Source organism: Rousettus aegyptiacus, unplaced genomic scaffold, assembly GCF_014176215.1.
Source record: "Rousettus aegyptiacus isolate mRouAeg1 unplaced genomic scaffold, mRouAeg1.p scaffold_m13_p_19, whole genome shotgun sequence".
In the NCBI taxonomy this organism is placed as follows: domain Eukaryota; kingdom Metazoa; phylum Chordata; class Mammalia; order Chiroptera; family Pteropodidae; genus Rousettus; species Rousettus aegyptiacus.
The window spans coordinates 3519873-3545199 of NW_023416294.1; the positions used below are offsets into that span (position 1 = coordinate 3519873).

Sequence of the window (25327 nt, forward strand, 5' to 3'; positions counted from 1 at the left end):
CGGACACCGCCTCTGTGTCCCAGTCAGCCGTGCACGTCGGCGGGGCAGAGTCGCCGGGGCGGTGGGGGTGCAGCGCGCCGAGGGCAGGGCGCCCCGTCTGCTCCGCGCGCCCAGCACGCGTCCCTCTCCCCGGTCGTTGCGCGCACGCGTCCCCGAGCGCGACTGCACTGCGCGTGCGTGCCCAGCGGGGACCCCGTGACGGAGCGCGCGCCCTAACATCTGCCCGTCTTCCCGTCCCTTCTGTCTCTGCAGACACGGAGCGGCTGTACTCAGCGGTGTTCCAGGAAATCTGCGGGCGCTACGGCAAGACGTACAGCTGGGACGTCAAGTCCCTCGTCATGGGCAAGACGGCCCCCGAGGCGGCGCAGATCGTCATAGACGTGCTGCAGCTGCCGATGTCCAAGGAGGAGCTGGTGGCGGAGAGCCAGGCCCGGCTCGAAGCGCTGTTCCCCACGGCGGCCCTCCTGCCAGGTGAGCCCGCGCGGCCCGCAGCCCCCGAGCACGCTGCGGCGGCGCTGCGCGTCACCGGCCACGTGGGCGCAGGGCGCCCCCGGCTGCCGCGTCCGGGTCTGCCTCGTCGTGGGAACTCTTCCTGCCCGAGGCTCCCAGGCCCCAGCGGGGCTTGGTGGACGAGCGCGCTGTGTTCCACCTCGCGGGCTGAGGTTCCCTAAAACCGTGCCCCTTCCTTTCCCCGAGTCCTGAGGGGCAAACGCGCGTGAGTTTCCTTTGTCTCGGTGGTACGCAAAGATTATATTTAGGACAGAAGCACTTCAAAGTTCGATAGGTGGCCTTGCGTCTGTTTTTCAAAATCCGATCTAGGACTAATATTTAGCAACTCGTCAAACTTTAACGAGGCGATGGTAAACAAGCAGGCACGGCTCCCAAAGCAGCTCGATGTTTTAAGTAAAAGGCAGACTTGGCTCTGACCGTGTCTGTTGCAGGCCCTCGCCCCTCCTTCACTGGTTTTCCGTGGGCAGACAGTTGGCCCTTGTCTCCTGGGGCTTGTTAACTCAAGGCTGACCACACCCGAACTACCGCTCTTTCTGCTAAATGTGAGGTCAGGAATGTTCTAGATTACAGGACCAAAGAAATGCTTACGAGTGGACTTGTATTTTAAGATTCGCCCAGGAAGAAAGGCGGGTGCTCGGGTCTGGAATCCGGGGACGCAGGGAGAAAAGCCGCAGTGTCAGCGGGCATGTGGGTCTGAAGGCCCGTGAGTGTGGGCCGCGGCCACCGCTGTCGCTGACGTCCCCCCGGCGGTCCGGGGTGCCGACGGAACGTTCCGCGGGCGCAGACAACCTCCTGGCACGGCCCGTGCCGCGTGCGGCGCGCACAGAGCCGCGTGCGCCGGTGCTGGGGGCGCAGCCCCGAGGCCCGGCCGCGCCCACCGCCCTCCTCACCGATCGCGCACACAGCACCCCACGAGCCGCGCCGGCGGAAACGCACCCCGACCGCTTTCTCGAACCCCGGTGGCAAACCCGCAGCTTCAGACGGAGCGTCGTACGGTTGCTGAGCGCGCAGTCAGTGGCGTGAAGTGTGTCACGTGAGGGCATCGCCGCCCGCCTCTGAAACGTCTTCACCGTGCATAACGGAGACCGCCCCCTCTGAACGCTAACGCCCCGCGCCCCTCTGCCTCGGCCCTGGCGCCCGCACCCGCTCTCTGTCCCCGAGTGCGAGCTCTGGCCCCGCCTACGAGCCTCAGCACGCGCCATTCGTCCTCTGCTCCTGGCCTTCGAGACTGGGCGTCAGGCCCCCGATGCTGCTCCGCGTCGCGGGGGACACGGATCCTCCCGCCGACCGCTGCAGGCTCTTCTGCTGCGTGCACGCCCCGATTTCCTCATCCGTCCCCCTGTCCGCGGACACGCCAGGCGTTTCCTCTCTGCGGCTGCGCGAATGACGCCGCAGGGGACACGGGGCGCGCGCGTCGCTTTCAGATCTTGCTTTGGGCTCTGTCGGGTGTGTGTCCAGAAGGGGGCGCGTTCGTTGGGCTTTACGGAAATTCCATTTGTGACCTTTGGAGGAACCAGCGCGCAGTGCTCGGCCGCGGCTCGCCATTTCTCTTTCCCTCCCTAGGCCTCGAGCGTGCCGGGTCCTCCACGTCGCCCGCAAGACTCATTCTCTGTGCGGCGTTTTCTTTTTTCTGTTTGTGGATGGTGTCGACGTGAGGGCATGTGGAGTGCTCTCTCGCGTGGATTCGATTCGCACCTCCCTAATGGCCGGTGAGGCGAGGCATCATTTCACGCGCTCTTGGCCGTCCACACCCCTTCTTCGGAGGGGCGTCTGTCCAGGTCCTTTGCCCATTTTTCAAAGAGGGTCCTTTGTGTTTTTCTTGTTGAAGTCTAGGAATTCTTAAACATTCTGGCTATCAGCCCGTTATGAGATACATGACTTCAGAGTATTTTCTCCTTTTCCCCGTTCGCGTCTTCGCTTATGGGCTGTGTCCTCAGATGCAGAGGACGCTTCGCGTGTGATGCAGAGCCATGTGGCCCTTTGTGCTCTCGGCTGTGCCTTTAGTGCCACATCCAACACGTCGTCTCAAACTCCACTGTCGCGAAGCTCTCTCCCTCTCAACCTTTCGCAGTGTTGTAGTTTCAGCTCCCGTATCCAGGTCTTTAAGCTATTTCAGGTTAATTTTTGTGTGCGGCGTGACGTGAGGGTCCCGCGGCATTCCTCGCACGCGGGTGTCCGGTCTTGCCAGCAGGGAGCGGAGGCGGGGCCGCGTTCTTCCCTCCCCGGCGCGGAGCGCGTGCCGGCAGCGCCCGCCCACCTGCCCCTGAGGTCCGTCTCTGCGCTCCGTTCTGTGCCCTCGGGTCGGGCGCCTCATGCCAGCGCCACATGCGGTGGCACTCTGCCTCCGCGACACGCTTTGAAACCACGAGCGCGAGACCTCCGGCGTGGTCCTTTCTCAGTATTGTTTTCGCTACTTAGGGTCTCTTCAGAGTCCGTGTAAGTTTTAGAATGGGCTTCTGTATTTCTGGAAAACAAATTCCACTGAGATCTTGACAGGGATTGCTTTAGATACGTTTATCGCTGCGGACGGTATGAACATTTTAACAACATCGAGCCTCGCAATCCGAGAACATGGGATGTTTTTCCTGGATTCGCATCTTTTTACGTTTCTTGCATCAGTGTTCTGTGGTGTCAGGGTGTTAGTCTCTCGTGTCCCTCGTTAAGCTTGTTCCTGTCGGACGCTGTTGTAAACGGCCGTGTTTCCTTTCCCGTGAGAGCGTCATTGGCACACAGGCGTGCATCCGGCTCTCCTGCTGTGGTCTCTGCCGAGTGCGCCTGTTAGTGCCGACGGTGTCGCGCGTGCGGGGCATCTTCGGGGTTCCCCAGCGGAAGACCACGCCGTCTGCCAGCATACGACTGCGCTTCTTCCTGTCCGACTTGATCGACTTACATTTGTTTTCTCGCCTCGCTTCCCTGACTAGCACTCGACTGCTGTGTCAAACACAACACACACAGACACCGTCATCGTGTCCCGGATCTCGGAGGGGAGGCTGCAGCCCCTCTCCGCGGCGTGCGGCGCCAGCTGTGGCCTGTCGTGCGCGGCCTTCCTCATCCTGGGGCAGATGCCTTCGCGTCCTCATTCCGGCGTTCGTATCCCTGAAGGGCGCTGAGTTTTCTCAAGGGCTTTCGCTGCATCGGCTGGGATGCTCGTGTGCTTTCTGTCCTTCATTTTGTTAACGCGGTATATCGAATTGGTTTCCCTAGGTCGAACCTTGCATTCCAGGGATAAATCCCATGTGGTCATGGTGCACGATGCTATGTTGTTGAATATGTTGGCAGCAGTGTGTGCTAAAGTATCGATCTGCAGTTTTCTTGTAACGTCTTTGCCTGGCTTTATCACAGTGATGCTGGCCTCACAATGAATGTGGGAGCATACCCTCTTTTCAGTCTGTTGGGAGAGTTTGGACGGTTTTTGGTGTTACCTCTTCTTTAAATGTTTGGTACAATTCTCCACTGAAGCCGTGTGGACTTGAACTTGTCTGATTGCCGATCCAGCCTCCTTACTTTTTGTAGGTCTGATCAGGCTTTCTGTTTCTTAATGTGATCTTGATACGTATATTTTCTCAGCAGTTTATTCATTTCTCCTAGGTTTTCCCATTTGCTGGCATACGCTTTTTCGTGTTATTCCCCTTGATGCTTTTGTGTTCCATGGCATTGGTTTCAACGTCTCCCCTTTTATTTTCTGATTTTAATCATTTGTGGATTTCTTTTCTAATTAATCCAAAAATTTGTCCTTACTTTTAACATTTGGCCTGGAATCTGATTCATCGCTTAACATACAAAGCCTCTGTGATGTGATCAGCATTCGGATATCTTTTTTACTTCCTTGTCTGCCCAAGCTTTTCAATGGGCGTTCCTTCTAGAATTGTTGTCCTGTATTCTAAGACACCCTTGAGACATGCTTTACTGTAGTTCCAAGAAAACACGGTGTCTCATCCAGCCAGTCTGGCAGTCTGGCCAGATACTAACAGGTGTTTAGTAGGAATTTTACCAGGTGATCCAATCAGTGCGGAGTCCTCCTTTGGTACTCCCCACGACCACACCGTGAAGACAGGCAGCGATCGCAGGTGGTCACGCCCCCCCCCCCCCGCCCCGTGCAGATGCCCACCTGAAGGACGGACCGCTCCGTGCAGAATGCCCAGCTTAACGGGGAGCCCGGAGCTGGCTCCCCGCGGGCGGGGTAGCCCTGTGGAAGTCCCCCGGGTGCTTTACTTTCTCTTCCACTTCCTCGCTTCTTCCCGATGAAAGGGCTAAGGAATTATTTGATTTTTTTTTTTGATTCTGCGAATCTTGCTTTTTAACATAAGACTGTTTTGTGTGGCCTTGTTTTAACTTGTACTGGTCTCGCCCTTATCGGTGATTTCCAAGTCTGACTCTGAAAACATGAGGTGATTTCCACACCCCCGGAACACAGCTGGGAGCGATGCCCGTGACGGCTCACGGGGTAGAAGGAAAAGGCCAGGATACCAGCGGGTGAGAGCCTTAAGGTCACGCAGGGGTGCTGGGTCAGGCCAGGGGAGAGGGCAGAAGGGGCCTCGTCGACAGGATGAGGGTGAGACGCGGCGGTGAGGCCCTGCGCGTCTCCTGAGGGAGGAGCTGAGCAGGAAGACGCCGCCCTGACTGCCGCGTGCGGTGGGCGGCGCACGGGCCTGCGGGGCCGGAAGCGCGTCCTTCCGTCGGCCTCCTGCGTGCGCCGTGCGGGGCACAGGAGTGCCAGGGGCGCGGTCAGGCTTCCTGCCCTGGAGGCTCATGCGTCGCCCAGTTTTCTGTCCAGTCTCCGTTCTTCCCATCTCCCCTTTATCTGAGCCAAAACTGAATTCCACTGGAAAGGTGAGTGCCTGGAGTCCTGGGTGCAGTGACCATATCCAGAAAGTGTAGACAGAGTCCTCCTTCTGGATCTAGGTGTTCATTTTGTTCACTCAATGCGTTGTTCCCAGTATTAAACCGTGGACAAGAACATAATTCCTGACGTTTCTTTTCTTTCTGAAGGTGTCTTCTGGTAGAGCAGTTCAGGTTGCGGAAGTCACCTTGAGCTTATTAGGAAAGAAGGCTGCTGGTGGAGAGGGTGTGTTATTAATTCAACATCATTTTTTTCATGCTTTCAAGGTGAGAGCTGTGTCCCACGCAAGTATTTAGCAAGTCAAATTGGAGGAATGGATGGCTGATTGCAAGGGGAAGCAGCCCCTGATTATCACGGAAGGGGCGAGTCCTTGCCCTGGCCAATCAGCAGGAAGCAGCCCGGGATTGTGATGCGGGGGCGTGTCCTTGCCCTGGCCAATCAGCAGGAAGCAGCCCGTGATTGTGATGCGGGGGCGTGTCCTTGCCCTGGCCAATCAGCAGGAAGCAGCCCGGGATTGTGATGCGGGGGCGTGTCCTCTCCCTGACTGATGGAGGTGCACCCTTACTTTAGCTCACTGACTCCGGGGAGTGTGGGGCTGACCTCAGGGGCTTGAAAGCCGAGGCCTACCGAACTGACAGGGGAGGCCCGCCAGTGAAAAGGCTGACTGCACGCCACAGCCTCCACTTGTTCACACTCCGGTTCTGCCCCAAGCCAGACCAGCCAGGGCTCCTTCCTCTGTCTCCAGCTTCTAGAGACCCTGGGAGGCCCTTGGCTTGTGGCCACATCCCTCCCATGTCTGTGTCTGTCTTCACGTGGCCTTGCGTTTCATGTTCCCTTGTCCTCTCCTTAGATGGACGCCAGTCATTGGATGTAGAGCCCTTCTGTAGACCAAGGTGACCCCATCTCCAGGTCCTCACCTAATCACACCTGCAAAGACCCTGTTACCAGATGCGGTCACATTCTGGGATTCCCGTGGAGTGTTCCACTCACTGCACCCCAGAAATGGTGGCAGTCCTCCGTGTAGGCCTCGCGGGCTCGTGGGCTTCATCGTAGAGCGATGGGGGTGTGACTGTGCTGCGAGGCGCCTTTGCTTTGGGCTCTGCTGGTTACGAGCTTCTGAGAGCTGCACGGGGGGACGGTCCTGCCCGCCAGTGTGGCGAGGGAAGCAGGCTGACCGCATCCGGTATCTCTCAGGACTTCCGGGCGGATCCTGAGATGCCGTTTGCACTTGCCCGAGTGTCTTCACTCGGGCTGTTGTACCGAAAACCACAGACCAGGTGGCTTCAAAACACTTTTTTCCTCCCGGCTCTGGAGGCTGGAGTCGCAGGCCTGAGTGTCAGCGTGCTCGGGCTCGGGAGGGGGCCTCCTGGCGTGCAGCTGGTCGCCTCCCCGCCGCGTGCTCGCATGCTGGGGGAGCTGCGGGGTCTGTCCCTCACCTGGCAGGGCCCCGGTCTGCTCGTGGGGACCCATCCTCATGACCTCATCTAAACCTAACCCTCTCCCAGAACACCACCTAAGTACCTTCGCGCTTCCTCTGTAACCCGTGCTGTACACAGCGGTGCACTGTTTAACAGCCACGTGTTTGTAATTTTCCAGATACCATGTATCGATGTCTGTTTTAATTACATCGTGATCAGGGAATGTATTTTGTATGATTTCAATTATTTTAAAGTATTTTGGAATTGTTTTTTAGCTTACAGACATTGTATCTTGTCAAATGTCTCATGTGCTTGAAGGTGTTTTGTGCTCTGCTGTCGTTGGGGAAAGTGTTATGTAAACGTCTCTTCGGTTCCGTTGCTCGATGGTGTTCTCGAAGTCTGCTGCATCCTCACTCTCTGTTCACTTATTCTAGCAATTGCTGGGAAGAGGAGTTTGAGACCTCTCTATTTGTCTAGCTCTCCATTCGGTTCTATTAGTTTTTGCTTTATGTATTTTGAAGCTCTGTTATTTGACGTGTACACATTTAGAATTATTATTTCTTGTTGGTAGATTGACTTATTTGTCATTATGAAATGTCCCTAGTTCTCCCTAACATTCATTGGTCTAAAGATCAGTTTATTGTTAATATGGCTACCCCAACTGTCTTTTGAGGAGTAGTTTCATAATATGTAGTTTTTAGTCATTTTATTTGCGACCTGAGTATTTATACTTAAAATAGTTTTCTTGTAGACAATATGCAATTGGGTCTCTTGTGTTTTTTTGTTTTATTTTCCTCATTCTGACAATCTCTGACGCGGGCGTGTTTGTAACATTTATAAAGCTGTCTTATAAGGTCATTATCTGATAATTTTGTCATCTCTGCATCTCTGTGTTCATTTCTATTGGTCACTTTTTCTCCTGGTGTTGGGTTATATTTGTCTGCTTCTTGACTGGATACCAGACATTGTGGATTTCACATCCAGCAGTCCTCGATTTTACTTTATTGTGTAAAGTGTTTTCAGTCTGTCCTTTTGGGAGAGGATTAGGAGGGTGGGTCCCCATGAGCAGACTGGGGCCCTCCCAGGAAGAGAGACTCCAGAGCTCTGCCCAGCGTGTGAGCACACAGCGAGGAAGGGCGGGGGTTATGCCTGCCTGTGAGACTCTCCTAGCGCTGTGTGTAGAGGGCCCTGCATCTGGTCACTGTCACCCTACGGAACGGCCTTGTGCTGGAGAAGATGACTGCCACTCTTTCCTGTGGCCACTGAGAAAGCAGGGGCTTCCCCTCGTGTGCTCAGAAGAGTTACGATTACGGATTACACATTGTTGTAGATAAACACGGCAGCCTGTGGGTTTCGAGGTCCCCGTTGTCGGTCGGCGCAGGTTAAAGGGGGACGGCGCCTGCTGCTTTTGACGCACCCCTCACACCAGCCGCCCTTCGCTGGCGCCGTGTGTCGCGGCAGCGTCCGGCCCGTTCCCTGGCCCCGGCCCCCCGGGTGCTGAGCGTGGGGGCTGTGCCTTCCCCAGGGCGTGCCGTCGTGTTTCGCTGTGTCGCCAGGGTCTGTCTTATTCTGGCGCCCCTCGCGGGGTGGTGCTGCTGAGCGGAGGCCACGTCCCCACCCCCCCCCCCCCACCCCCGCAGAGGGAGGCGAGGCGGCGAGGCGGCGAGGCTCTCTGTGGCGCGTGGAGCTTTCCCGGAGGACACGAGGGGCACAGCCTGGCCGGCTCAGCGCTGCAGGGAGCAGGGCCGGCGCCCGGCCGAGGCGCAGCGCATGCGCGGGCTCCCGGGCACGCGCCCCACCTGCTCGGTTGCGCACCGGAGGGGCCCCAAGTCGAGCCCTGGCCAGTAAAGCCGCCCACGGGGAAGAGGCGAAGGCCCGAATTGTTTCCTCGGGTTTGGTTCTGGGGAGGCACGTTTTGGGGCGGATTGGTGCTCTGAAGGCAGCGTGAGCCGGGCGGGGTGTCCTGGGCCGAGGTGGCGGGAGTCAGGGCCCCGGGCGGCGGAGCGTCGGTTCAGGGAGGCGCGTGGCCTGCGCCGCCCGCACCTCACTGCAGCCTTTCCCTCCCCCGCCCCCCCACCCAGGGGTGGAAAAGCTGATCCAGCATCTGCGCAAGCACCGCGTGCCCTTCGCCGTGGCCACCAGCTCGGGCTCCGACACCTTCGCGATGAAGACCCGCGCGCACCAGGCGTTCTTCAGCCTCTTTCACCACGCCGTGCTGGGGGATGACCCCGAAGTGCGGCACGGCAAGCCGGCCCCCGACATATTCCTGGCGTGTGCGAGGAGGTTCGTGCCCCCCGCCCCCGTGGACAAGGTGAGCGCGGCGCTGGGGCGGGCGGCGCGGGCGGGCGGCGCGTGGGCGCCGCAGAGGTTCCGCGGCTTCGGTGCGCGTCTGCCCTGCAGGGCGGCGGCCTTCGTTCTGCCGGCACCCAGGGGAGGCGGCTGTTCAGCTGTGCTCCGAACTGTCACCTGTGGTGACTGCTGAGACGTGGTGCTTGGCCGCGGTCTCTGCAGACGCAGACCCAGCCCACGAGGCCGTCCCTGCTGCGGCCCCCTGCGCGGCCCGGGGGCATTGTTCCCCTGCCCGTGCGGTTCCGCGGTGGCTCCCGTGGATGAGGCTCACTCCTCTGCGAGGAGGGGCACGGGGGACAGCGTTTCCCCGGGAAGTCGTCTCCACTTGCTGACCTGTGGGCGGGAGCCAGACGCCTGCCCCGGGGGTCAGCCTGGGAGAGAGCCCCTGCCTGGCGCTGCTGTGACCCCTGTCCTGTCCCCTGGCTCAGGGTGCAGCTTCCAGACCTCGGTCATCCGGCCTTCCCCACTCAGGCACAGTTGGGTAAATCATCTGCCGTTGGTGACGGAGTCATTGGGCCTGGAGGGTGGGCCGTGGGGCTGCCAGTGCCAGTGCTGTGATCACGCCCTCATCTTCCCGGTGGCCGGGCCCAGTCCTGAACGTCAGGCGTCCACCAAGAGTCGCCTCATGACACGGACTCAGTGCGATTGGAAGTGCTTGGTATGGATAACCAAATACGGCCCCTTCTGGAAATCCGCAGGGTTTCAGGAGCTCTGCCAGGAATCGGGGATGGAGACCAACTATATGTGTACGCGTATTACATCACAGCCTTAGAGCATCGCCGGGTGACAGCGGGGCGCGTTTCTGGGGGTAGACGTGCGCGGGCTGACGCACACGTCGCGGAGTTCATCTCGAGAGCAGTGTCGTGACAGGGGCCGAGCCTGAGGCCGCCCGGCCACCACGTCCCCGGGTCAGAGCTGAGCCCCGGGGTGCTCTGCGCGTCCTGCGGGCAGCGTCTGTCGGCCTCTGATGTTGGGGTGTCTGCGCGTTGGGGCCCAGGCGTCCTGCCATGTACACAGAAGCGAGTTCTTTCCCCTGAGGCCGTCCCCTTCTTCTAGAATGACCCCCTTCCGGTTGAGAGCCCCCTCCCGGAGAGGCCGCGTTCTCTGAGGGTGCGGGGTGGTGGCCCCCTGCTGCAGCCGGTGCCCGAGCCCTTCGGAGCGTGCAGGGGAGTAGCGGGCGAGCACTGGGCGCCGCGCTCCCGGCCGACCCCTCTGCGGGCCCCGCTGCGTGCGAAGCGGCCCTGCCCGTCTGCCAGCTGCCGCGGGCCCTGCTCTCAGACACGTTGCGTCCGCGCTGTGAAGCGGGTGTGGGCACACAGCATACGCGCAGAGCACGTGCTGGCTTCACGGGAGACGAGGCTGCGCGGAGCCCCGCGAAGCAGGGCCCCGCTGTGGGCGCACGGCCCGCGTGTCCTGTGGCAAGGCCGCCGCAGCGGGCGGCCTCCCTCGGCGCCTGTCCACACCGGGGCTGTGGCACTCGTCAGGCAGGGGAGCCTGGCCCACGCGCAGTCACGTGGCGCCTGGCGCGGTCGGGACCTCGGCCCGGTGCGAGCCCGCGCTTGCTTATGGCTGTCGCCTCGTCCGGCGAGGCCTCTGGCGTCCCGTTTCTCATGCACGTGGCTAGGGCTTCCTCGTGGGAGGTGCTCGTTGTGAGGCCGGAGGGAGTTCTGACGGGCCTGGGCCCGGGCCGAGGAGGCCGCCCTGGCCGCCGGCGTCCGCTTGTCGCCCCGCTCCAGGAAGCAGGGTCCGGGGCTCGCTGGGGTACGCGCGGCTCTCGCGGGCTCACCCTCTGCCCTTTGCCCTTCGCTGTGGTGCAGGCCTGAGGGCCTCCGCAGGTCAGGGGCATCGAGCAGATGTGCAGCCGCCGGACAGAGTCACGGTTGCCTTTGGGAACTCGTTATGCCGTGGCTGTCCCCACATTAACCAGGAGCAGTGGCAGCAGCAGGACGGGAGTGAACCCCAAGGCGTACGAGAGGGGAGATTACGTCACAGAGGCGCCTACCGTTCTCCCGGGACAGAGGGCCTCACAGCTGCGCGGCAGAGTCACGGTCACGGCGGAAGTGTCCTCTCCCGTTACGCATGCCTCACTGTCTCAGGGCAGAGACAGCAGAAGCGGCAGCAGCTTCAGAAGTCCCCTTCGCCCCCCACGCTGAGGAGACGCGCAGCTTCGGCGGGGTGGGGTCTCCCCTGCATCTCAGACACGATGGGGGCGGAGGCTGTCCCTGCCCGGCTTCTGTGGTCCCCGAGCTTCGGGGACGTGCAGGCGCGAGCCAGGGACTCCAGGCCCGGGCAGGGTGGGGGAGCTCGCGGGAGGCACCCGAGTCCCCCTGGGTGGCTGCGTTCCTGGCCACAGAGATGCACATCTTTGGTGCAACATAAGAATAGTAGCATCGTACGCACACGCTTTCTTCGGTTACAGGCGACAGCGGAAATCGGGTTTGAGAAGCACGGCGATGGCGAGTTTGCGCGTCTCCGTGTCTGGCCGAGTTTCAGGGTTTTATTTACATTGCATTTTTGTCGTGTTCTGTTTTCAAGCGGGCTCCTCACGTGAAGCTTCATTCCCCCTAACAGTAAAACAGTGGGGCGGATGCATCTAGCGTGACCGTGTGGGTTGCAGGTGAGTCAGGTGGCCCTCGGCTGGCTTCTGCCATGGTCTAGGTGTGGCGGGACCACGGCCGGCCGTGGCTCGAGTGCACGTGACAGCACCCTCTTTGCCGTGCTTGCAGACAGTGGCCAGGCTGCTGGGAGCGCACTTATCTCCCTCGACAACGAGAACCTCGGCCCCCGCCCCCGCCCCCGCCCCCTCCCCGCCCCCACCCCTGCGAGCCCAGGCTTCAAGCAGCCTGGCCGCCTGTCGCTCTGGACGGCTGCCCCGCCCCTTTCTGAATGGAATAACAGGAATGCTGGCGAGGGCGCTCGTCTCCCTTTGCGACCGCAGACCCTGCGCACCCCGCGGGACTCCTGTCTGCTCGCGGCGCTCCGCCCAGTTTGCTGCGCGCGACCCCTGGTAGGCGGCTTGCTGAGCAGTTCATTCGCTGTCACTGTGCGCATGCGCACACTCAGACACGTGCATCAGACGCATGTGAGTGCTCCAACAAGAGGCGCGCAGCGACGTCGTCACCGGGTCAGTGACGGGCCTCGAGGGGCTCCCTTGTACCTGTCGGCGGAAGGGGGGGAGGGGGTCGTGCCAGGGTAAGCGCTGAGCCGTTTCCTCGGTCGTGCGTGCGCCGTCCGCGAGCTTCCGCCGTCTGCACGTGCCAGCCACTTCTGAGAATGCTGCTCTCGTTAGGGACCCTTAACGTCCGGCGGGGCCAGGGGCTCTCCCCGCAGCACCCTGGTCTCTGCGCAGCGACGCCCCCTCCCCAGCCCCCAGGGCCTCGCTCCCCGGGAGCAGCCGCACCTTCCCGGGAGTCTCCGCGAAGGCCCCATCGGGATAGGTTACTGGAGCGGTGGGGGGGGGGGGGGGGCGGGACGGAGCCTCCGGTACCCCAGGCTGAGAGGAGGATGCAGAGCACACGCCCGTGGGGACCTGAGCAGCTGCCCTGGGGGCGCCTTTTGCCCTGCACGCTCTGCGGAGCGCACACCTGAGCAGGCGGGGAGGGAGGGCGCCCCCCTGAGGTCCCTACGTTCCATGCACTTCCGTGTCTAGTGGCCCGGGAGGTGGGTGCCAGAGCCGCGGACGCTTCCAGTGGACACGCGTCCGCTGCCCCTGCGGGCGTGCGCACTTGCCGTCACAGCCGCACGCGAGCCGAGGGCCGCAGCACCCCAGAAAGCGGGCACCGGCTCTGACTCTCACACACGTCAGCCACGCCCCGTCACCTGGTCCCAAAGTGTGTTCCCCAGGCCACTGTTTCGGGGACCGTCGTGGGTTCCTTCCGGACAGAAGCGTCCGTGCTCTGCTCACTTCTGCAGTACCGTTTAGAGAAGAGGTGCGCCCGGCCGTGCTGCTTGGAACGCGTTCGCGCCAGTTACTGCACGCTGCACACCTGCAGCCCCTCGGCGAATGCGCGGTGTCCTTGCTGCCAAAGGCGTCTCTGGATGGGTGCTCAAAGAACATTCTGGAAGCCTCGTCCAGAATGGCACCCTCAGGGGCAGTGTGGAATCGGACATTAAACGAGCCCGAGAGCCGAACGGGATTGCAGGCCTCCCCGGAATCCAGCAGCTCTTCAGCCCCGGATTCAGCCACGTCCCCGCGCGCGCGTGGCAGCCCCTGTGGCCCGCCTTCCCCGCGTGCGCGGGCGCCCGCGGTGTGAGCGGGAGGGGCTCGCGGGCCTCGCGCACTCCAGAAGGCAGTCCCGGGGGCGTGGCCTCCGCGGAGCCCTCGCCGGTGCCGGTGCCGCAGCGGGGACTGCGCCCCAGGCAGGGGCCGCGCAGGCTGCCGCGTGGCGGCCGTGCGGGTGCGCGTGCGCGTCTGCCTCCGGGACGCCCCGCGGCCGGCCCACGGGGCCGTGAGGGCTTCACCCCGCCCTGGCCGGCGCATGTCTGAGGCTTTCCCCGTGCGTGCCCGCCACTTCTCCTGCCCGGGACATGAGGCCGCAGCGTGGAAAACCCGTCCCCTGGGGCCGAGGGCTGTCCCCGCGTCCTCACACGGCCCTGCTGGCTCGCCGTCCAGGACCCGCCCCGCGTGGCCGCGCGGCTCCCGCCCGAGGGACGCGTGGGCCGTGCCCCGCATGAGGCGTTGCCTTCCTTCCCCACGCGCAGGCAGTCTCACCTCCCGTCTAAACGGAGGCTCCTCTGCTGGGCAGCGCGGACCGCAGTTTAAACGCCTCGCAGTCCGCGCGGGTGGCAGTGGCCGCAGGCTGGCTGCTGGGCGCGCTCCCGCCTCCGGGCCCGGAAGGCCGCGTCAGGGTCCCCGGGCTGCGCGGTCCGGCGAGGCCTCTGCTCCTGGCGTCTGTGTCCTCAGGCAGACGGTCCCCTGACTGGGAGGGGACGCTGAGAGTCAGTTCCCCTCTTCCTCTTCTTACGAGGACACACGTCTTACCCGAAACCCTCCTAGGACCCGCCTCCACATACAGCCATGTTGGGGGCGGGGTGCACCGTGGGTTTGGGGGGCGCACACTTCAGCCCGCAGCGTGCATCTGACACGTCTGTGGAGCTGGAGCGTCCGTAAGAGGCCGATGGCACAGTTGAGGTCTTAGCCCACGACACTCACAGGGGCCTCGGGTCACTGCTGTGTGTCACCAACCACGCAAAGGCCAAGGGCGAGCGCTGTGCTGCGCATGCTCACTCGGATACACACGGACGCAGGGGAGGAAAACAAGGCTCTGTCCACCATCTAGACGCTACTGAGACTCGCTTCAGGAGCCTGTAACAGCCTCAGCACCTCGGACAGCTCTGCCGGGCCTCTCACAGGTTTCCGGCTCCTTGGCGGACACAGAATCTATCTGCATTATCAAACAGAAAATTAGACGGTTTTTGAGCTGTCCTTTGTGTACCACTTAGTTTATGTGCATGCACTTTAAAGTGGACAGTAAGTATGCCTCACGATGCATTTCTCATGAGTAAACTGACAATTCCTTTGGAAGCTTCACACCCCACCCGTGGCCACCAAGGTGTTAAGTCCTAAATGTCTTCCAAGTCTTTTCTCAAAGGGAAAAAGAATCAATTTCGTGGTATAGTTCATTCACGTAACTAGCTTGTAACTAGAAGATTTGAGTGTGAATATGTTTATGTCAGTGCTGGCTTTATAGATTTTCAGACCAGAATTAACTCAGGAGGACAGTAGCTCTGCAGTGTGCAAGGGATACTGAACTCCCAGTCAGATGCCTTGTGTAGGGGACCCCGGCACAGCGAGGCTCCGCTTTACTTAGATGGGCGGATGGGTGCGTGGGGAGGGCGGGCGGGACGTGTAGGCGGGTTGGTGGGCGAGTGGATGGACGGCTGTTCAGATGGACGCATGATGGACAGACAGGTGAATCATGTAAAGAATGATATAAAGTGCTGATAGAAAATGCGTGCAAACGTCGGTCTTTTTTACACAGTCACTTAAAGACTTGTTTAAACACCTAATGAGGTGCGTGTGTGCTGAACATTATGATGTTGCGGTACTTGCTGATAGGTGATTCAGTGTGACAGAGAACTTGGAGAAAAACTGGAACTTTAGATGAGTGCTGGTAATAAAAAATCAATCAAAGATAGTTTTAGGCCTCGTCAAAGTTTTGATGTCTCGCAGTGTGAAACTGAATTTGATGTTACAAAGTTAGTAAATAGAATAAAATCAACTGCAAAAGATGATATAATGAAATTTTTAAGCTAAAAACGGTGTTGTAGTTGAAAATTGTTCTTAATGATCGGATTTGGTCACGGGCTTTCTATGTGGTGAGTAGCCATGGGTGTGGCTCTGGGGGACGTACCCAGTCCAGGCCTCTTGGGAGTATGGAAGTGACCCTGAACTGACCTCGTATCAAATGTCATGTTTTCCCAAGCAAAAGGGAAAGCTCTGCTCCCCAGGGACAGTGAGGTCACTTGTGAAAAGTCCACTGGTTTCAGAAGAGCGTGTACCGCCCAAGGGACAGCGGGAATTCTTCTGAGCACAGGAGTCCCCCAGCGTGGGTCGGGTGGGCCTGGACAGTGTGGCCTGGACGGGGGGACGGCACACGCCCTGGACTGAAGAGCCACCTGTCGCGGGATGGTCTCCTTGCCCTCGCGGCTGTCCCCATCCGCTTCCTGTGCTGTTGACGCGAGCTGCTGAGCAGTGGGGTCACGTGACGGTGACAGTGAGCGCGCGGGTGTCGAGCGTGGGACAGCGCGTGGGAGCGAGGCGCCTGCGGCCGGAGCGCGGCAGCTCTCGAGGCCGGCCCTCCCCGCCGGCAGCACCGCGGCCAGCGCCCGGCCCGCCGCCGCGTGCAGTGTGCCGTCCCCGCGCGCCCTCTGCCGCCTGGGTGTTGCCCCGATCCCAGCCACTGCCTCCGCGCCCCCCTCACGTCCCCCCGCCACCCAGGTTGTGGCGCCGACCCTGCCACTTACCTGTACTTACCTTGAAGACGCAGTGCGGGGTCTTGCCGACCCTTCGCTGCGGCCCGCGGCGAGCAGCCTGGCCGGGGACGCAGACGCACGGTGGCCCCGCTGCCCGTGCCGCCAGCTCAGGCGCCTGCAGGGCGGTGCGTGCCGCACCCCCGCGGGTGCGCCCCCGCACGCTCCGCCCCCCAGTCCCCGCGAATGTCATTCTTTCCAAATTAAGCCCCTCCGGCTACACTTTAATTAAGCTCGTCTGCGCTCCTCGAAATGGAATGCAGATGGGGTTCAGCCCTCACCTGGCAGCGTGAAGCGAACTCTGGGTTCCGGAGGCTCGGCTCTGCTCCTAGATTCTGTCTGCGCTCCTGGGTGACCTTGGCTTCACCTCCGCACTTCCCTTGGCTCAGACCTCAGACCCCTGTCTGGGCTGCGCCAGGCTCCGCACTGCTGTTTGCACACGGTGGTCCCTTTGCTGCCCTGAGCCCCCTACAAGGTCACTTCCGCCATGCCCCCAAGGTTAGCAGGCGACAGCAGGCGCAGTTTTCGTGGCACCCTGTCGAGGCGCGTTCAGGCCGCCCCGCCCCGCCCTGCACAGCCAGGGCGTCCGCGGGGGGCTGCGGGAGTGCGCGCGACCAGGCGCTCCCGCGCAGGCGTGGGCGTGTTTGCCACCGCGGCCGCGGGGTTCATGAAAGGGGCGTGCCGTGCACGCGCGAGCCCCCGTGCCCCTGTGGCCGAGGCGAGTGCTGTGGGCTGGACGAGTGACGAAGGTGGCCCGCTGCCCAGCCTCCCCCACCGGCTCGCAGTGGCCGAGCCCTGACTCAGAGGAGACGCTGTCTGCAGAGACAGGGTGCCGAGGTGACTCACACCTGCCAGGCGGGCAGGATCAGTGTGAGGCCCCAGGGTGAGGGGGGGAGAGGGCTGGGCCTGGAGAACGGGGAGGCGTTTCAGGGGAGGAGGAGCGGAGGTCACTGAGGGTGAAGCCTCTGCAGGGAGCTGGGCCTGCGGAGCAGGGTTGGGGGGGTTGAGAGGGTTGGGGGGGTTGGGGGGGTTGGGGGGGTTGGGGGGGGGTTGGGAGGGTTGGGGATTCGGTGCCGACCACACCTCCTCCTCTTATTTGTTGGCGGCCTGAGCGGCTTCCCTCGGCTGGGTTCTCCCACTGGCTTTAAGACCCTCAGGAGCGGTGACTAAGGCACTGTTTCCTGGTGACTTTCCGAGACTGACGTGTGGTTTCAGTGCACAGCGAAGTCAGCAGTGAATATTCATAAAACTTCTGGGTCTCAGGCTCCGGCCCCTTTCCTCCTCGAGTGGCCCTGGGAGCATGTCGGGCCTGAGGAATCTGGACCGGGACATCGCAAGGACGCAGACACCTGCTGACCCGTGTCAGAGGCGCTTCAGAATGTACTTGTTCTGCTTTCTAATGCTGCTGCTTCTGACAAGGGAAGCTGGGCCCTGAGACCGCGGCCCGCGCGCATGCGCTGTCCCTCCGCTGCGGTGCGGTTCTGTGTGGCCACAGCGCCTGCGCATCTGCGTCCAGCGTGTCCGGATCCCTGCGAGCCGCCCAGCCCTGCTCCGGCCCTTGAGTCGCCCCCCCCCACCCCGACCTCATCACCCCCAGTGGACTGTCCTCTGAGCCCCAGGAGGAACCTCCCCGCAAACTCAGTAACAGCCGCTTCTGTGGCTTAGGCCCGACGTGGTCCCCCAGGGCCCGGCACACTGTCCCCGCCCCCCCCGCCCCCACGCAGTCCCCCAGGGCATGGCAGACTGTACCCCCCACCCCCCGCAGGCCCGAGTTTCGCAGCGGGCCACACAGTCCTCACGGAACACGAGGAGTGTTTAAAATACAGCCATGGGATGTGTAAGTGCCGTGGCCGCGGATGGAGGACGCGGGACATGTAGAGTGCGATCCGGGCAGAACGTCACAAAGACAGGGACGGAGGCAGCCCCCGGGGAGCCCCTGAGTCCCATCAGCCAGGGCGCGAGCCTGGGGGTCTCAGCGGAGCCATGTCTAACTCGGAATAGCCGGGGCTCACGGCAGGAGCGGGGCGCGGGCGCTCCGTGGGCCCCGGAAGGGTGGCAGCGGACGGCGCCTTCCGTGTCCACGGCCGGACGTCCCCGTCCCGCGTGTCCGTGCCCGCAGCCCCGTCCGCCGGCCGCTCACTGTGACGCCGGCCGGGCGCTGGCCTGTCCGTGCGGCGTGCGCAGTGGGGGCGCGTTTGCTGCCCGCTGCGGCGTGCGGGGGGCCGCGCCACACGGAAGGAGGGCAGGAGGGGGCGGGGAGGACCGGGTGCCTGCTGCCCAGCAGACCCGGGCGGCGCAGACGCGGGGAGACCGGGGCGGGGTCCACGCGACGTCAGGCGCAGAGCGCCTCGAGCCCCCTCGCGGCCAGCAGCGTGTCGGGCTGCTAGGACTCCTGGCGACGACGTGCCGTGACAGGCGAGGGGACAAGGGGCTGGGGGAGGAGCGGAGGGGCGGGCGCGGCCCCGCCTCGGCGGTCGCGGGCTTCAGGAGGACGGGTGTGGGGGGCACGTGCGAGCTGCTCAGCGGTGCTGGGGGCCCCTGCCGGGTGTCACGCCCCCCTGCGTGGGGGAGGGGCAGCGCTGTTTCTCCTGCAGCGTCGCGTCCCGGGAGCTCGGGCGCACGTGCGCCTGCGTGCGCTCCCGGGGCGGAGGCTGCAGCGCGCACGGCGGCCGGAGGGACCTCGGTGCGTCCTGAGCCGGCGCAGACGGGACACGCAGGCCGCCGTGCTCTCGCGGGGCCGCACTCGGGAGCTGCCGACGCACGCGGTGCTCACGCACCTGTTTGCACGCGGCCGCGGCCGTGCGCCGGAAGAGGCGCGCACGTGGGGACGCCGCGCGTTGCTGCCGGTGACCCTGGCGCCAGCCCCGCAGACTGGGCCGTTCCTGCGCCGCCCCGCGCAGTCCATCTCCAGGCGGAAACGTCACCAGCCCTGACGCCGCTGGGAAGCCAGGTGCTTCCCCACGACTTCCTCTCCCGCTCCGGGAGGTCCGCGGTTCGGCGAATAGGTTGTGATGGTTCACATGCGTTTCGAATCGAGCATCCCGTCTCCGCACCCAGCTGCACCGCGTTCCGGTGAGGCTTTGTCAGCAGCTCCGGAAGTCTCTTCCCTCTAACGCGGGGTGCGCAGCGCCCGGGCTGCAGACTGGGGCCGTCCCTGGCCCGTCCGCAGCCGCAGGTGAGCGGCGGGCAGGTGGGCGGAGCGTCACACCTGCGGCCGCTCCCAGCGCCGGCACCTGCGCCCGCGCTGCGCCTCAGACCGTGGCGCTGCATTGCTGCGGGGGCCGGCCAGGCTGGGGGCCCCGGCCGGGCGCCAGGGGCGGCGTGCGGAGCGGCGTGCGGTGCGCGCGGGCCGCGCCCTCCTGCCGCCGCGCTCAGCCGCGTCTCTCTCCTCGCCCCGCAGTGCCTCGTGTTCGAAGACGCGCCCAACGGCGTGGACGCGGCCCTCGCAGCCGGCATGCAGGTGGTCATGGTGCCCGACGCACACCTGCGCCGCGACCTGACGGCCAAGGCCACCGTCGTGCTGGAGTCCCTGCAGCACTTCCGGCCCGAGCTCTTCGGGCTGCCGCCCTACGAGTGAGCGGCGCCCCGGCCGCCCCGCGCCCGCCCCGTGCCCGCCCCGCACCCGCCCGTCAGCACCGCCACGTCACCACGTCCCGGCCTCACCCCGGTGCGCTGCCTCCATCCACCACGATGACGCGCCGGAGCCCGACGGTCCATAGGAAACAGGTAGAGACCGCGGGGCCGGCGCCGAGCAGAGGGCGCAGCCGTCCTGCGCGTAGCTGTAGTCACGCAGTGTGCACTCACATCCATGCTTGTGTGCGAACACGCACGCACATACGTACGCGTGTGTGCGCACACATGCATAGATGCGTGCGATACAGGGGAAAATGAAATTACATTTGTGTTCGTTTCTTTTTAGTTTTTCTGAGCCCTGGCAGGAATATGTAAAAAATGCACACACATATTTATATGCTTTTACGTGTGTGTGTATGTATACACATTTAGCACTTACGTGCATTATAAATATTTACAGTGTACATAAACACTGCAAAAATGGATACTCCCTTTGTCTTTGAAATACCTCTGGACCGTATCACCCGTAGTATTTCTGGCGCGAACACAGTTCTAGCCTGTATCTCATACCTAGGCACGTACCCACATTCGAAAATGGTTTATAGCTCAAAAATGTATCCTCTCTGCTCTCAGGACATTTACTTTTCTAACTCGTGCCTCGATGTGAATGTAATGTGATTTCGGGGTGTGTACTTGCTATACCCCAGAGCCGCAGCACATTTCCGGGATGACTCATCAGATGTTATGCTTTGGCCATTAATCCCCTTTAATTGCTTTACTCCGCCTTTCGTGAGTGACAGGCCTTGAAATGGGACAGACACAGCCACGGGGGTGTGCCTGCCTCTGTACCCTTGCAGTCGGCCTCTGTCATTAGTTGTCACTGAGCTAATTTTCAACTCTAAGTTGTAGAAAAGGCACGGCGATGCTCGGGATTGTCTGTCGGATGGTTGCCTGCTAACGGTCGCCTCTGGCCGTTGACCGATGTCGCCTCGGTTCAGCAGCTCCGCTCCACATCCTTGATGCCTGTGTACCTGTCTGTTCTTTGAATTCTCCTTCAGCTGGTTGTAACGTTCTGCTGGTTATCCCGCCAGTTAATTTACTTGAATAAAATTTTTGGCAGCTGTTCACATTATATTTGTATGGGAGTGTGATTTCATCTTTTTAAAAAGACATTTCCTTTAACAAATGTAAAACATAAATGTGACTAATTTACTTTTTTTTAACCCAAACAGTATTCACGCTGTAGAATGACATCTATTTATTTTTAGTGAACCTTGGTCCGTTCACGAATAGCGATAAAAGCCCTTGATTAAATGGTCACTTGTTCGATTTGGTATCTCATTCTTCCAAAATGTTTATCTTCACGTTTTCTAGTCCTTCAGCGATTTTGCATGAACAAAGCAAAGACGTTTAACATCTCTCTAAATTAACTTTGATCTAGATCAGGGTAAGTTTCTCTGGGTTAAATTTAAATTTGACCTCAAGGGCATTTGTGTCGTTTTGGCTGTTTTAACGACGTCTGCAGCCAAACTCACGTTTTTGTCCAAAGTAAAGATGCCGATGCTTGTCCAAAGCGCACACGCGCGTTCTGACTCTAGTCAGCCCCTCAGCCTCCATCCGGTTTCCCGACGTCGTTCTGCCGAGTCAGCACCGACAGGTCAGAGGCACCGCGGTGGACGCCGACGCCTGCAGGACTCGGGCCGCGACGCTGTACAGACACGTTGTCGGTTCGCAGCTCACCGCGTGTGTTCTTTAGGCACGGGCCCCGAGGCATAGTCTTCAGAACTTTGCCCTGAGTAGCCGCTAACGTTTGCTCACGTGTCGTGTAGCCTTCAGGAGGCTGCTGGGGACCAGCCACAGCCCAAAAGAGGCGGCCCAGGACTCTTAGTTCCACTTAAGTGAAACACAGGCAGCACTCTTCAGAACCTGCGAATCGGGCCTCATGAGAGCTTTCGGCGCTGACCGCTCCTCAGTCGGAGTTGCGTGATGGATAGCAGGGCTCGTTGTGAGGGCGCCTGCCTGTCGCGCTGGGGACAGCTGCCGGCGAGCGGCCGCTCGCGCTGGCTGCGCCTCACGCGGCCCTTCTCGCCGTGTGCACACGGCCGCCAGTTCGTTGCTGAGTCCGGCACGCTGAACCCGACGGTCCCAAACCTCACGCGCAGCAGAAGGGCTCACACTGCGCCGGGCCGGGACAGCGCCGAGCAGGCGCGTCTGGGGGCTCTTACCTGGTCACGCGTCCGTCATGCGGACGCCCGCGTCGGCGGCCAGAACGGTTCTCGCACCCGCCGAGACTCGGCGGTGCCGCTGCGGGTTGCGGTGCCTGCTCAGAGCTGGCCGGTTCGCGAGTCGGCCGACCTTCTCCGTGGGTCGAAGGGTTTGGTAGTCACATCTTCCCCTCCCGCGCCACGTCATCGCGGGCGGCTGTCACCAGGTCACTTCAGAACCGCGCACCTGCCCCCTCGCCATTAGAGCTCTGTAGAAAGGCGTTGGTGCAGGCGACCGTGACTCCCGTGTCCCGCCTGCATTTCTATGACATGACATGTGAAATGAGTGTTTACATTAAAAAATACCTCTTTCCCACAATGCACGCAGTCTGTTTCTTCAAGGGGCAAAGATGATAAAGAGCCATTCGAGAATCCTAATATTTTCTAATCTCTTCACAGTCCTCGGGCCTTGGGAAACACGAGGTCACGTACGTGTATGCCCTGACCTCGTCAAAGGGGTGGTGGCCTCATAGGTCACGCAGAGTCATGTACAGCTGTACGTTCTCCAAACCCCCTTAGGAAAGAGACGGCGTGCGTTCCATGCTCACGGTCCTGGTCAGTAGGAGTCAGTATTTGACCGGTGTGAGGAACAGCTGTTTGTCTGCAGACCTCGTCAGTGCCGTGCGTGCCGGCCGCAGTCACGGGGCAGAGTCCGTTCCAAAGTCTGCAACAAGCCACCGAGGCGTCTTGCTGCTGACGAAGTGTCGTCTTTGCTCCGACATTGCAGTCGCGAACAGCGGGCGCCCCTAAACGTCTGCGTGTGGGGGTCCGCCGAGGACGGGTTCTCTCAGCCGTCCCGCGTCTCAGCGCGTCTTCACGTGGCCGCTCCTGCCAACGGCCGTCCTCGCCGGGCGGCGACTTCCGGTTTGGGGTGCTCCCCACCCTGCGAAGCTGCCGTTTCCTCGGAGTCCGGCTCCGTCTCGCTGCCGGGGCAGCGGCTCGCGGTCTCGGCCCCGGAGACGGTCTCGTCTCCCGTCTGCAGCCGTGAGGCTCTGCTGCTGGGTCTGTCGCCTGCCGAGGAGTGGCTGCTTCGCTTGGGTCGTGTGTGGCCCTTGTCCGTGTCCCCGAGTCTGCGGTTTGTCTCAGCCGTCCCTACACTCCGCGGCCACGACCTCTCCCCTTATTCGCGGGCTCGCCTGCCGGGTCCCTGCCTCGCAACAAAACAGATGCAGGCGACGCTGCGCGGTCCGTGCGATCCGTGAGTCGTGCTCAGGTGTGGGTGGGGCACCTGCGCGTGCCCAGGGTCGGCAGGCTTGGCTGGCCGTGAGGACGCGGGAGGAGCCAGTGGCCCCGGGCCTTGCTGAGCACCGACAGAGGATTAGATTTCCAGCTGACTCGGAAGCCAGGCACGGTGAGGCTACTGAGGAGGCCGCTAGCTCTCCCCACCCCTGAACCCATCCACCTGCTGTCAGAAACCAGAGGGGCCGGGCGGCCAGGAGCCGGGGGCTCGGGGAGGCCGGGGTCGGGGAGGCCGGGGCGGCACCAGCGGGACCCGCGTCCCGGGAGCTACGCCTTCCTCCCCCGGCACGCAGGGCGCCCTGCGTCGTCTGCGACGGCAAACCCGGGCCGCTCAGCTGCCGTCCTGCGGCGACGTGCTCGCCCGGAGGAGAAGGGCGGCTGACAAGCAGGGACCGTGCGGCCGGGGCAGGCGCGGGTCCTTGGTGCCGAGCCGGTGGGACCCGCCACGCCCAGGCGAGAGACGCCGAAAGGTAAACAGCAAAAACTGCAGAGAAAAACGCCTCGGCCCGTTGTGCGCCCGACCCCTTCCCGGCGGTGGCCCACGACCCTCCCAGTCTCCCCCCCCCCCACCCCGGTTAACCGAGGCTCGTTTAGGTCGCGCACTCGTGAGTTACTTGTGCCGCTGAGCTGGGAACTGCTGGGCTCGGGGTTCGGATTCGAAGTCACGGCCACTTCTCTGCCTGGGAAGCAGAGGTTCCCGACGTGATCGCCACGGGGAGAGGAGGAGCGTGTCCTTGGCCCGTGGTGTGCACAGCGGTTTGCGCCTGTCTGGCTTCGCCGGTGTGGACCGGGCCCCTTTCGGTCCTGGCTGGGCTGGGTGAGGGGAAGAAGAGCAGCACTGGCCGCGGGCCCGCCCCGCGCCCCCAGGACTTTGGGCCTCGAGTGGCGGGCGAGGACAGGCTGGGCAGGCTCTCCGTCTGCGGAGGGGCAGCACGCAGTCCGAGGACGTCGGGCTGCGCACGGGCTTCTGCTCGCCGGCCGGTTTCGGCTCGGTTCTGCTCCATACCTGAGAGCCTGACTTAACAGTTCTGGGGCAGTGACAGGACCGCGCATGGAAAAGCGGGGGGCCCCCGGAGCGCACAGCGGCCCAGGCGTCCCCCCCGACATGGGGTAAAGCCGAACCCCAGGAGCGCAGCCGCCGGCCGGGGGAGCCGTGCGGGGAGGGGTCCGCTGCTCGTCTCGCGGCCGACTGCATCGCTGCGAGCAGCCTGGGGTCTGCAGGGACCCGCGCGAAGGCGGGGCGAGTTTCCTCGTGTGGCCGCGGTCGCTGTCACGTCGCCGCCGCGGCTCCGCGTCCCGTGGGTCCGCACACCTGTGCGGCCGGCGCCCAGCGTCACGCGGAGCAGGGCCACCGCCCTCGGCGCCCTCTGTGCTCCACCCCCACCCCCAGCCCCTGGCAACCACCGGGCCTGCACCGGCTCCATGGTGTCGCCGTCTCCGGAATGTTCTAGGTGCAATCTCGCGGGGCGTATATGGCCTTCTCATACCGTCTCCTTTCGCCTAGCAACGCGGAGCTAAGATTCCAAGCGTTTTTAAAATAGAAAATAAGTCCCAGGTTTAAAGAGCGAGAAGGGACCAGGAGTCACAGGGTCCCCGTGACGGTGGCATGGAGCCACGTGGTTTTCCCCGCGCTGCACATTCGCGCTCGGGCGGCGTCAGCGGCATGCGCGCGCCTGGCCCGGCCGGATGCGGGGGTTCGCGTCAGCCTCGTTCCCGCGTGCATCACGTGCGTTTCCAAACACGCGTTTTTCCTGCCTCCGCTCGACAGTTTCCCGTCCATGCAGGCCTGGCCTGGAAGCGGCTGACCGTTATCTTTCTTACAAACGCGGTTACAAAAAGCAGCTGGTAACAGACGCATGAGTTTTTACATGAAGAAGGGAAACAGCGTACACGCCGGCGAACACTTCACAGGATCGAACACCGCCGTGCTGCGGCATTAAGCGCCGTGTTTTCCGTGTGCTCGTAGCCAACGAGCGTTTCTCATTCTCAGCACGTTTGTTTACCATTTACGAGCATCGTCCTCAACCGCGAGTTCACGTTGTCCTAAGGCAGTGTATGTCCCTCATTTCAGATTTTCGAGATAACGCATAGGAAACGAAATTATCATCTTTAACTTGAAAATACTTGTGCCGTAAACATAACCTCCCTGAATCCATCAAGAG

At 62.0% G+C, this 25327-nt stretch overlaps 1 protein-coding gene across 1 annotated transcript in view; it reads left to right on the top strand.

Annotated features, from left to right (window-relative positions):
- Positions 1–20794, top strand: part of LOC107499526 (pseudouridine 5'-phosphatase) — a 36584-nt gene extending 15790 nt beyond the window's left edge. The window contains exons 2-4 of the mRNA XM_016123776.2: positions 253–471; positions 8850–9079; positions 19490–20794. Of these exons, the coding sequence (XP_015979262.2) occupies positions 253–471; positions 8850–9079; positions 19490–19666 (626 nt within the window). The 3' untranslated portion in view covers positions 19667–20794. The remainder of the gene's footprint in view (positions 1–252; positions 472–8849; positions 9080–19489) is intronic.
- The last annotated feature ends 4533 nt before the right edge of the window (positions 20795–25327 follow it).